This window comes from Lissotriton helveticus, chromosome 11, assembly GCF_964261635.1.
Source record: "Lissotriton helveticus chromosome 11, aLisHel1.1, whole genome shotgun sequence".
Classification (NCBI taxonomy): domain Eukaryota; kingdom Metazoa; phylum Chordata; class Amphibia; order Caudata; family Salamandridae; genus Lissotriton; species Lissotriton helveticus.
The window spans coordinates 371,038,003-371,051,022 of NC_136072.1; the positions used below are offsets into that span (position 1 = coordinate 371,038,003).

Sequence of the window (13,020 nt, forward strand, 5' to 3'; positions counted from 1 at the left end):
TCGTTCCCCAGTGCTGCTTCGCAAGCAGATCCAGTGATGGGGTCGGCGGCGAGCAAAGCCCGACCAGGCCCACACAGTTGGGGCCTCGCGTAGGTCAACGCAGCTCCTTTGCTGCCGGGCTGGGACTGCTCGGTCTCATGCCTGGTGCGGCGATTCCGCCGCTCGATCACAGGCTCCCCGGCGGTCTCACCATAGGGCTCATGGGTTGCTAATGGCAACCAGCAGCTGCGCCGCTCCAGACTCTCCAGGCCGCTTCCGATCGGCTGTCTTACTCACACCAAGCCACTCTTAGTAGCCTTTTCGGCTGCCTCCCATTCCGGGGCTTCAGCCCCCTGGAACGGCCCCAGCACCAGCGCGGCCCCCATGGAGGGCTCAGCAGATTCTATGAGCCTTCCAGGTCACCAAACCTACGGGTCTATGCCGAACCGGAGCGCCACAAATGCGCAACCTAGTAAGTCGCCATCTTGGCCATGTCCCGCTACCTTTTCTTTTTAAAAGAAAAAGCACTGACTGGAAAATCATTTTTTGAGTGCTGTTGTTATGTGCCAGCGAATTGGGGTTGCTAGCTACACCACCTCCCCCGATTAGGCCTTGAACAGCTTTGCTACGCTACCCTTAGAGAGGCAAGTGCTACAAAGGGTACTTGGTTCCCAGTAAAGAGACAATTGGAGACTTATTACATACAACTCGTAACCAATTTTTTACAGGCACCACCAGATGAATACCAGAAGAGAGTTTGGCTACCTAATAAGGGCGCAAATAGATTTATGTTTCTGAAACTGGTATTAATACAATTGTGTTTGCTTTGTCTAATATGTTTACTTATTTTTATGTTTTCACACGGTAGGTTTGGTTTTTGGGATTACTCAGCTGATTTTGTTTATGCTACAACATAGTTACTGTTATCTTTACTCAGTTATTGATTCCACATGTAGGGCAGTAATGATATTTGTTTGTTTGCTTAATTTTCATATGCGATTTCCTGGAGAGTGCAATAAAATCAATTTTGTGTAAGAAATGATTGTATTGCACAACGTGAGTGCAGTCGAAATTGTGCACCGAATGTTCCTCAAGCTGATTTTTAGATCTGATTAGAGGCAGCCTTCCAGGCCTTTGATAATGCTAAAATAAGCCTTGGCAAAACCAATAGGACTTTGTTTTTTAAGGTGTAAAAGTGCTTCAAAATCGATGGTCAAGTGTTTGTGTGTGTGTGTGTTTGTCGAGGGTTGTATGGAAGCATAGGTCATTGAATTTAGAGGCTGTGGATGAGCATCTATTAATGGAAAAGGAGCGAGTGAATGCATAAGACCATTCCACAGATTCAAAAATATATGCTATATGAGTTCTATTTAATTACCTCTAATTTGATTTGCATGGACCACGCACGTGGTAAGGCCAAAATCTACAAGAGTCTGATTTTTTCCTGCTGTTTACTTTGTAATCAACGGATCAGCATCCAGAAACCAACAGTGCATCCTACAGTATCACTCTTCAGCTTCCTTGACTTAGGGGCATTTAGTAATGTCACCCGCAACAGTAGTGTGCCATTCTTGGGGTACAACAGCTGAAAGGCACGGTTATTACAAGTGGAGCAAGGGAGTGCACTCTGGCAGAGAGCCTGGTTAGGCACCTTCAGGGCTGGCACAAACCTTATTCTTGCATGTACCAAGCAAGTCGATGAGACATTCACTAGGTCCTACATCACAAGAAGGAAAGAAGTTAAAACATATGTTACCATTTAAATATCCAAATAGTTTTGTAGAATTATGTTGCTTTCCTTTAGGAAGCACATGGGGTGATTTTGTACAGAGATTTATTTTTTGCCACATAGCTCAAAAGGCCATCAACCTGTCTTATGTTGAACTCTATATATTCTATAGAATAATGTTTCTGTGTTTGTTTCTAGCTTACCCCTGGGATCAGTCAAGTTTGAAGTCTTTGGAAATAGACCTGAAGAAATTTGAGAAATTGGACGCATATGCTTCAAGGGTAAGGTGAAGGGCCTTCGTTTACCAGAATGCAGTGGAAATCATCAATACTATTACTGAACTGTTGGTAAGGTTAAAAATACCTGCTTGATGTGCAGACTTCACCAAGGAATCTGTTTGCTAACAGTATTACAGAACCCTGAATCTCCTTGCTAATTACATACATACCATACACTCCTCTTGGAACCATACATATACGCGCCAGCATCTCCTTGGTAATGTGTGCCTTTTAACTCTTGGCGGGAGGTTCTTCAAAGATGAGGCAGGAACCAGTGAGGCCTAGGATAGTATTTACTCAGATATCCATGAAAGGAGTGTGGACACAAAGATACTACTCTGCTACTTGTTCGATTCTGCCACCACTAAAAACCAGACCACTGAAGTTTCAAAAAGTCCTAATACATTTGTATTTATCCCAGTGCAGCACAATGTCATGTTTTTGCATATTAATCAAGACTGCATGCTAACAGCATGATAGCTTGCATATCTTGACAGTGTGGACATAAAATTATGTTTCACTTGATGTCACGTACGGCGAAAAATAAGTACATTATCAAGCATAATTGTAAGGGATGGTGTAGTCCTCACATGGATGAAGTCGGTGAGAAGTCTGCTCTGAACGATACCTCTAACTGCAACAAAAAGGTTTTCAGATACATACGGGAAACAAGAAAGAACATTTCCTACAGAAAAAGAGCCTAACTATTAGGATATATTAAATATTCTTACATTTATTCATGAAAGTCAAAATCATGGCAATATTCATATCATTGTTTTTAATTCGTGTTAATCCTCTGAAAGCCAGATCTTTAGTATATACTTTAATGCCAGAACAGAGGGTCAAGGGTGAAGGGGGCCCTGCTAGGGGCCCCCCTAAGTCACTTTCCACCTGCCTTTTCATGGTGGAAGAACCACCATAAAAGGGCAGGTGGAAAGGGACATTGTAATCCCTACGGCAGTGCCTGACCAGATATTGCTCCTATTGCATGGATTACTGACCCTCCGATAGCTCGCTGGGCTCCTTGAGCCTGTTGGGAGGCGTCAGACTGACCCTCTGCTAGCTGCCTCCGACCGAATGCATTGTAATGTGTCGTTCGGACCGCAGTAACAGATGGCGGTTGGACTACATCTGATGAGCTGTCGGATGCGGTCCAATGCGCCTTCAGAATAACCCCCTTAGACTAAAGAGGTACATGAATTGTGATGTGGCTAAATCTTTCTGACATTAATAAATGGCATTATGACAAATGTCATTTTGAAGCAGGGATGCTGGAAAATGCTTAAACAACAAATCTATAAAACCGCATGTTTTTTGTTATTTTTATTCAGCTTCCCATCCCCCAAACTCAGCCCGTCTTCTCCGAACCTTTCCTTACTTTTCTTGATACCTTTTCATACTTAGTTGACACTAGTTTTCCTGTTGTGGCATCATCCAGACTGGTTTCATAACCACTAGTCCCATTAGTAATTGTACTATAGGTATATAAATGGGAGTTTCTGTTCACACCCTGAAATTTACCAGGGGACTGCCTTCACTTGTAAGTAAGTATACTTGTAAAGCGCACTGTTACCCCATCTCGGGGTGTCCTGGCGCTGTATACCGCTGGGGAACCCGTCCTGGCTTTCCCTGTGAGATGGTCCCTCCAGGGCATCTCCAAGGTGAAGCCAGGCATCCCCGGCATTGATGGGGCCGTTGTGGAGATTAAGCAAGCTATTGCCCAGAGTTGCAGAGTGGGACCCATGGTTAGCTTAGGCACCTCAGCGAGAATTATCGAGTCCGTGGACATTGACCCAAGACCCTGCCGCGTCGGGAATTGAACCCTGGTCCCGGGCCGATCGCTGCTTCAGGGTCTGCCGCTTCTAACCAGTGAGCCACACTTCTTCTTGTGCATGGAGTATGTGACCTGCTGCACTCAAGTTCTTGAGTCGCATGGCACACAAGTCTACAAGCTCAGCTGTTCTCTAGGACCCACTTTCTCAAATGCAAGACACATTTATTTGTCATTTTGAGTTAATGTCACCTTTACTTTCTTCTTAGTGGGTTCCTTAGATGGACCTTGTCATATTCTCCATCAATGTCGACATTTATATAGCGTTAAACCTCGATTCTTCGTTGCACTCTTTAGTTTGATGGAAATAATGAATAAATAAAAGCAATGGAATATATGATTATGATAAAAAATATTCTTTACAGCTATGAGCACTCCATAAAATGTGTTTATTAAATGTTCAGCCTCACAAAATCAATTTTTCCTCTGTTCTACCACAGGTAGATGTGACGGGCAGTGTGGAAAACCTGGTGGATGTTCTGCTTAAGGAAGTTCACAGTGAGCTCGAAAAAGTCAGAGCCATCTTTATCTGGATCTGCCATCACATAGGTAGGTAATTGCAGCCAAGACCCCCAAGACTGGGCACAGTTGTATTGGTCCAATAACAATTATGTTCAACTAACATTTATTGGCAGTTTTCCCACTGCCACTTGCAAATGCTAATGTTTCATAACATTTATTGTGCTGTATTATTTTCCAACTTCATTATTCCTACACAATATTCTCCTACGCCTGTTTATTTTTTCCAGGTCTAAGTGCCTGATTTGTAGTTGTTTTTCAGATGAGATAATCTATCACAATGGTGATGGATATCCCGTCTCAAAGTTTCAAAGTTTGTTAATCATGATATTGTTAATCACAACCTTTATATGATGAAAGAACACCGTATTAACCAGTACACTATCAGTTAAAAAGTAGAAGGACGTGCTAAAATATGAAGTCACTTCAGTGAATGTCCTAATTTATAAAAAAATAAACAAGGTAAAGTGCTAGTGTGGATGCTTACTGCAGTAGGCATATATATTGTAAGTTCCTCTGGACCATTTGTTTGTCCTCTAGAAGCATGTAAATTGCTTCCTCAGCCAACAGACGCTAGAGCTCAAGGTTTAGTGGGTATGGATTCTCTGCCTATATCCACAATCTCTGCCTGTGTCATTTGGGCATTATATTGTAGCACAGATCACTTGGACTACGCTGTCCTACTTTGGCAGTGCTTCAGTATAACATTCTTCTCCTTTAGGGGATCTCTATTGATCATAAGCACTGAATAGTCCCGCTTACATACGGGCGTCCTGGAGCACTTTTCCTAAGTGTACATTTCTGTGTTAAATGTTTTATTTTGAGAAGGCCTAGGAACTGTAATATGTTAAATTCAATTTGTGTAATGTATGAAAATGCAGAAATTTTAAAAAAATGAGATTAAAAAAAAAGTGCTAGTGTGGGAACTCTAAAATAATTGTCCTTAATTCTACCAAAAAAGCTAGTGGAAATCCTGTCTACTTTATTACAAGTGCAGTAGGATCAGTCGTTGAATTGGGGACAAAAACATTTGGGGAACTTTGATCGAAGAATCAGATGGTGGGAGTAACCTAAAGATTGGGTCAGTGGGCGGAATCAGAGGTGTGGCCAGGAAGAGTAAAACATTCTATTTTTTGTTTGGCATTTCACTGACCAGTTGCAGCCTATTACGTTATTTAATTCAACCAATGGATGCACATGTTTATTTAAGGTTTAATATCAGTTAGTGACATTATAATACATTCAAAAAGTGTGTCCTAAATATGGTTAAAAGTGGAATCCCACGACATTTGTCTCTGAGCTATGCAATTTCTGTCATCACTACTTCTCCCTTTTTCCACAAGAGCATTACAAACATGAATGGTAAAATAGCCTAGTTTGCAGATGTTTTCCAAATAATTACGGTTCTGCCATATTTGCCACATAATACATCATCTGCTGCATAATCTGACGATTTTAACAAAAAAATTGTTTGTAGTTCGAAAGGATCAAAATTTACCAAAAAATGTGACTTGGGTTGCTGCAAAGTGGAGAGCCCTTTACAAAGGTTGACTGGTCACCTTTCTCACTGCTGCATTTGTATGCTACACTGGTACTAAACCTTGCACCCTTATTCAGGGCTTTAAGTGGGCCGGGTCTCACCATTGCTGAGCACTTCCAGTTTTTTAACCCCTTATCTGCGGCGGCTATTCCGCCGCAGTGCTAAGGGGGAGGGGGGCCGCGCGGCGCTCCCGTACTCGTGACGGAACCGCTCCATCACGGCCCTCGGGTGAGCTGTGCTTGTGACGGAACGGTTTCGTCACGGCCCCGCCCGCCTAATAGAACGCTCAGCGCAGGCGCGGAATTCGCACCGCGCAGGCGCAGCGAGCGGGCCGTGACGGAACCGTTCCATCACCAGCACAGCCCACCCGAGGCTCGTGACGGAACGGTTCCGTCACGAGCACGCAAGAGGTTAAAGGGGGCCTCCAAACGGGTCTCTATCGGGCTTTGTTTTGTGCCTGGCACAGGCTGTCCGTTTTTTCTGAACTGCACACACTGCTCACTTCACAGAAGTGGAGCAGTTACGGCATGACGTCATGCCAGGTGAGCGTTGTACAGGAAGGGAAATCCTTTAAAGAAAGTCAGATTTTCTCTGGACTTCCCTTCTCTTTTTGAAACTCAGAAGCAGCAACATTGTCGTGGTGTCAGCAGGGTATTAAGTGGAAGGTTTTTCAATATTATATACAAGCCATATTTGCTGCTTAGTTATCTTATGCAACTAACAACCATTGACCAAGCCAATAGTCGGACTTGTTGTAGGTATGATGTTACTTGTTGTATTATATATCTGGATGTAATGACAGAAATAGCAAAATACAAGTCGGACGGCACACTATGCTGAGCACAGATTTTTAGCTTACTTGTTCTTAAGCCACGCCCTTAAATATTGGCCACATCCCTTTGAGAGACCCCCCAGTTTTTCATCCCACTTAAAGCCCTGCCCGTATTCCTCTTCCGATTTCTACTGTAACTGATAGGTATAGGATGAGCCAGGTGCAGCCTGCTCCTGGTATAGTCATCATTCATAAATATTAATCACAGGAATAGGGAGAACAGAGGTCTCTGAGGGTCACAGGTGCACTTTACGTTACATAACTTGTGAGAAGCCCCTTCTTTCACCTGTCTCCACAACTCCAGTCAACAGATGACCGCTGCAGTGTAAATCATGCACCAGCATTCGCAGCACCAGCAGAAGTTGTGATTCAGTGACAGTAGCTGATGATGGAACATAGGGAACCAACATGAGCGACCATGAAGGTGCTTTACAGCCCTAGTGACTTTTTGATTCTGCTGGGCCGGTTTCCTCTTCCTTCGCTTGTTGGTGATACCACTAACTGGCCGTGCAAGAAGGAGGGGTGTGCATTGGTGTACGATGCTTGTTCAAACTGTCATTCACTGCCAGTCACTGCAGGGGATGGAAGCGGGAAGATATAGCATGTTTGCGCAGATCTAAAGTCGCGACCAAAGATTATACAAGGAGGCTCTAAAGGCATTAGCTACTCGTCCATCTTCCCCCATCCAATCCTTACAAGTGAAATTCCATCTCCTCCAAGTGATTCAGAATAATGAAGATTACTGGTAAGTAACCAGTGCATTAACAGCCTTTGACCCTTGACCAGGACTTTAAGTGGGAAAACAAACTGGGGGTGCTCTAAAAGGGGTGTGGCAAATTGCTTAAAGGCGTGTGGCCTCTCCGAGTACGGGTGTGGTCTAAATCAAGAAAACTAGCATTGTGTGCTTAAGAAAAGCATGAAGTCACATCCAGCAAAGGATAATAAAATAGGTAAAAAGGTATAAAAGATCAAACCTGTTTCAAAACATTAGACAATGTGACAATGCTATATTTCAAAAGCAGATGTAACTACAAAGAGCACATTTTGACAATATATTCTTATTCAATACAAAAGTGGGAACCACATATGGACAATATTTAACGGGGTCCAGTGTACATGTCCAGTCAACAATACAGAACAAAGGTACAAAGTTCCCCAGGGAAAAAGATAAAAAGTGTGTGTGTTATAGGGAGGAGAGCGTAAGCAGGGAACAGGATGTTCCCTTGTTGGAACTAAAAGACCTCACACACCCAGTAAGCTAGATGTCATGCTTCATCATTGGTCTCCTGCTCCTCATCAGACTGGCGCTGCAATGTCCGACGTGCGCCAAAAAGGCGCTCTTTGTTGGAGTTCTTTTGTTCCAGCCAATGGTTGAGTGCGTGTGAGGGGTCTGGTGATGGGTGTAGTCGTGGGGGAGTGGTGGTTCTAAAAAAAGGTGGGTCAGTCCACAAGGATCTTTATTCACGTGGCTGACTCCCTTGATTAAAAGGTGGGAGGGGAGATAGGGACTGGAAGGGGCACAGCGGACTACCTCAACCCTCTAATTAGGTCGACATGTTTCTTGCCCAACTGGCAATTCTTCAGGACCTCAAGTGCTCAGTACTACACGGTGATAAACAACAACAGAAAAAGGAGAAAGATACAACCTCTCTGGGTCAGTAAGGGGGCAGACCAGAAGGTCCTGCTCTAGCGGGGTGACCCAGGGAGTGTCCCTAGCGGGTCCCGCAGTCTGTTCCTGTGGGGCTGCTCTATCAGGTATGATGCCTGTAGTGCGAGCAGCCAGGGTTCGAAAACCTACCCACACGCTAAGCGCTCCAACGGTAGCGCGGACCAGCTGTTCCGCGCTACAGTTGGAGCGCTTAGCGTGCGGGTAGGTTTTCGAACCCTGGCTGCTCGCACTACAGGCATCATACCTGATAGAGCAGCCCCACAGGAACAGACTGCGGGGCCCGCTAGGGACACTCCCTGGGTCACCCCGCTAGAGCAGGACCTTCTGGCCTGCCCCCTTACTGACCCAGAGAGGTTGTATCTTTCTCCTTTTTCTGCTGTTGTTTATCACCGTGTAGTACTGAGCACTTGAGGTCCTGAAGAATTGCCAGTTGGGCAAGAAACATGTCGACCTAATTAGAGGGTTGAGGTAGTCCGCTGTGCCCCTTACAGTCCCTATCTCCCCTCCCACCTTTTAATCAAGGGAGTCAGCCACGTGAATAAAGATCCTTGTGGACTGACCCACCTTCTTTTAGAACCACCACTCCCCCACGACTACACCTTCACCAGACCCCTCACACGCACTCAACCATTGGCTGGAACAAAAGAACTCCAACAAAGAGCGCCTTTTTGGCGCCCGTCGGATATTGCAGCGCCAGTCTGACGAGAAGCAGGGGACCAATTATGAAGCATGACATCTAGCTTACTGGGTGTGTGAGGTCTTCTAGTTCCAACAAGGGAACATCCTGTTCCCTGCTTACGCTCTCCTCCCTATAACACACACACTTTTTATCTTTTCCCCTGGGGAACTTTGTACCTTTGTGCTGTAATATATTCTTATTAGCAGGCAGTAGTAATCTTAAGAGGCATTGCATAACTCCATACACTCTTTGACCCCAATTCCACCAGCCTCTCTCTCTCACTCAGTCAGTCTCTCTCTCTCAGAAAGTAAGTCTCTCCCTCTCAGCCAGTAAGTCTCTCCATCAGTCAGTCGCTCTCTCTGTCTCTCTCTCTGTCAGTCTCTCTCTCTCCCAGTCATTCTCTATCTCCCTCAGTCAGTCTCTCTCTGTCAGTCTCTCTCTCTTAGTCAGTCTCTCTCTGTCAGTCTCCCTCTGTCACTCTCTCTGTCAGTCTCTCTCTCTTTCAGTCTCTCTCTGTCAGTCAGTCGCTCTGTCAGTCAGTCGCTCTCTCTGTCAGTCTCTCTCTCTCTCTCTCTCTCTGTCAGTCTCTCTCTCTCAGTCTCTCTGTCTGTGTCAGTCTCTCTCTGTGTCAGTCTCTCTCTGTCTGTCTCTCTCTCTTAGTCTCTCTCTTTCTGTCAGTCTCTCTCTCTGTCATTCTCTCTCTGTCTGTCGCTCTCTCTGTTAGTCTCTTTCTCTCTCTCTCTGTCAGTCTCTCTCTCTGTCAGTCTCTCTCTCTCAGTCTCTCTCTCTCTCTCTGTCAGTCTCTCGCTCTCTCTGTCAGTCTCTCGCTCTCTCTGTCAGTCTCTCTCTCTCTGTCAGTCTCTCTCTCTCTGTCAGTCTCTATCTCTCTCTCTCTCTCTGTCAGTCAGTCGCTCTCTCTGTCAGTTTCTCTCTCTCTCTGTCAATCTCTCTCTCAGTCTCTCTCTGTCAGTCTCTCTCTTTCTGTTGTTGTGTGGCGTTTTAGGTTCCGATTGAATTTTCCCGATCCATGCCCTTATCTTGGTACAAATTACGTTGCCCTTATATAGGCATAGAAATCAAGTCCTTATTTAGGCATAGCCCATGCTACCCAAATACAGGCATGGCTACTTCCATCCGTTCACCAAACGTCACATCGATTTCTTGGAAAACCAGCTTAAGCCGTTAGGGACTTCCCCTTGCTTGAATATTGATTTCTCCAAGAACTCAGTTAGTATTACAATGAACAACTATTCCTTCAAGGTATAAATATACCTTCACTTGCTATAGCAAAGCACGGTGGTTCGGAGCAGATCGACGACCTACTTGCCCGACGCAGCTCGCTACAGCAAGTGCCGAAGGAAGCCGACTCTCCAGTTGACGCACTGATCAGGAAGCTGCCCTCCTCCGCTGGGAAATCCAGCTCCAGTGTTTCTGACTCCTCTTGCGGGGTGTTGGGAAATCGAGTCCCGAGAAAGAGATACCAGACCTCCTTCATTCTAAGGTATGGAGCTGATTAGAGCAAGGAAAGCTCTACCTCGTAAAGGCGAGGAAAAGGTGTCACCTGCCAACTGATGGTTATAGAGCGTAAGAACGTCTCAGGAATAATAAAGCGCAACAAGTCTACATGTGTCCAAAAACAGGGAGAATGTGATGCCAAATAAACAAAAAACAATAATACAAATCAAGCAACATTTATTAGAGATACAATTAATATACTAAGTGAATTGATAAAAAAATATTTCAATAACTCAAAGAAGGATGCATACGAAAATCATATGTTGTGCTGAACAAAGAGAAATCCTAAGAGACACACACAATTTTTTTGATGATTTTTTACATAAACAAATCAAAATATTTTGTCCCCACAAACAGAGATATCAGACAGTAGAAAGCACATCTCAGACACATACATAAAAAAGCTCCCATTCATCTAGCTACTCACTCAGTCAGAAACACTCACATCCAGCATTTACACTATAAATATATATACATATATACAACAGAACAGGAACAGAGACCCCAATCAAATCCTATGAGTGGGCAATATAGTCTGAGCATTTACTGGAAGTCCATGTTCAAATATCTCTGTCCTGCATGGTGCCGACGCGCCTTTCGGTGCCAAGGCTACCTCGTAGCCAACACCTTTCTCAGGGCACTAAAAATACAGTTCTCTGTAGTTCAGGACCACAGGTGGGGAGAACAAAAAAATGTTTTCAAACAGCACAAAACAACAGCAATAGTTCAAAGTGCCAATAAATCAGAGACAGGCACGGATCCCAAATAAGGTGAGTTCCAAGTCAGGACCTTCCATCAAAAAATAAATTGGGCAGGGACAATGCCTAAGATGCGGTTCAAATGAAGCGAGGATGAAAAACAGCAAATGCGGAGGTCTGGACACTCTAGAAGGGCCAGTGGCTCCAATAATTTACGCAGAGGGCTCAAGACGAATACCAATCCTGAAGCTGAAAGTTCAGACAACTGAAGATAAAAAAGATCCCGGCCAAATTCAAGAAGAGATATAACAACTCCTGGGTCACTTCAGGAAAACAGATTGACGTTGACGGCATATACATGGAGTCCAGCGGGCTTGAGAATTCTGAAAGGTAATTCGTCGTTATTCAAACACCGCGTCTATATCGGCAGAAAACGGTAACACGAGTCCACAGGTTTTCTAAAGCCCCCGAGGAAAATTTTCATAACGGATGGCGGTTGGCTGATGATCTACGTCTCAGGCTTCGTCCAGATTACGCGGCGTCCCTCACATAGCTGGTACGGTTACGAGCTGATTAGAACCTAGAGAAACCTTTGGTAGATTCTTGGAAAAACTAAAACTATGCTAAAAACAATCCTTACTTCTTTCCTCGTACTAGACTTAGGTTAGGTACATTGGGGTAGGCGTATTTTAGAAGCACCAGTTGAGTATTTTAGTCTGTGTTATTTATGTATGTATTTTTATATGACTTAGAAACCATACAATGCTTGTACAGTATTATTTCAGAATACTATTCTCGCTGTACGCATTATACTTTGCATTCTGTCTAACAATTGTAGCAGGTTATCTCTCTAGCATGAGAAAGAAGATTGTTCAATAAACCTTTTATTGAAAACACCCATCTCACTCTTTCTGGGCACACACTGTAGAAACGAAGTATGCATGATTGACTGAGTAAAATACTAATCTATTGTTTCCACGACTCTGAGAGATATGTTCTTATTCTTGGGGAAACAAAGTTGTCATGTTTATGCGGTTGTAAAAAACGAATCCTTTCTTGTGTATTCGAGAAAGTTTCTAGGGACCTCTGAACTAGCTGGCACTCACTATTAAGTTTAGTATATTCGATAGAGACCTATTGACTTAAGTCCTATGTCAAATCTATAGGATATATTATTCCAATGCGCAGAGGCTATTGGGAATATAGGAACTACACTACATGGCGCCCAACGTTTGGTAAGGTACTAATTTAACACTAGATACTAAAGTAACTCAGTTGTGCTTTTCTCAGAGACCCCTTTTCCCCGTAAAATACTCCAATAGACGTCTGGAGTGGGTAAAAGGATCAAATATCCGCCATAGTTGAGTAGGACGAAAATCCTATGTATTAGCTTTTTGGTTTGTTCAACGTTGAAGGATACAGTGTTCCAAAATAGTGTGCACCTTATCTTTGTTTCCTTGAAACTTGCTTTGTAAACTTTCAGTCAACAAAATGCCGGATGGCAATAACACCGAGAATGGTGGAGCTACGGCTGATCCAGCAATTTTTTACACAACAGTTTTCCAAGAAACCGATGATGATGCTACAATCATTCCTCCAAATTTAAGGAGAGCTGTCACTATAAAACTTATAAAGAATGGCCCAACATCGAGAGGTGGTAGGATAGTTTTTGTGATAGAGGCACATAAATATCCCCAGACAGAGGTATTCTATTCATGGATAATCTTCCCTGGAGCAAATCCAGTAACAAA

General features: G+C 44.0%; 1 protein-coding gene across 2 annotated transcripts in view; it reads left to right on the forward strand.

The window, feature by feature from the left end:
* LOC144791150 (kyphoscoliosis peptidase-like) overlaps positions 1 to 13,020 on the forward strand; it is a 539,687-nt gene that overhangs the window by 368,950 nt on the left and 157,717 nt on the right. For both annotated transcript variants that reach the window (XM_078665805.1, XM_078665806.1), the window contains exons 10-11: positions 1,907 to 1,989; positions 4,258 to 4,366. In XM_078665805.1, coding sequence (XP_078521931.1) covers positions 1,907 to 1,989; positions 4,258 to 4,366 — 192 coding nt within the window. The remainder of the gene's footprint in view (positions 1 to 1,906; positions 1,990 to 4,257; positions 4,367 to 13,020) is intronic.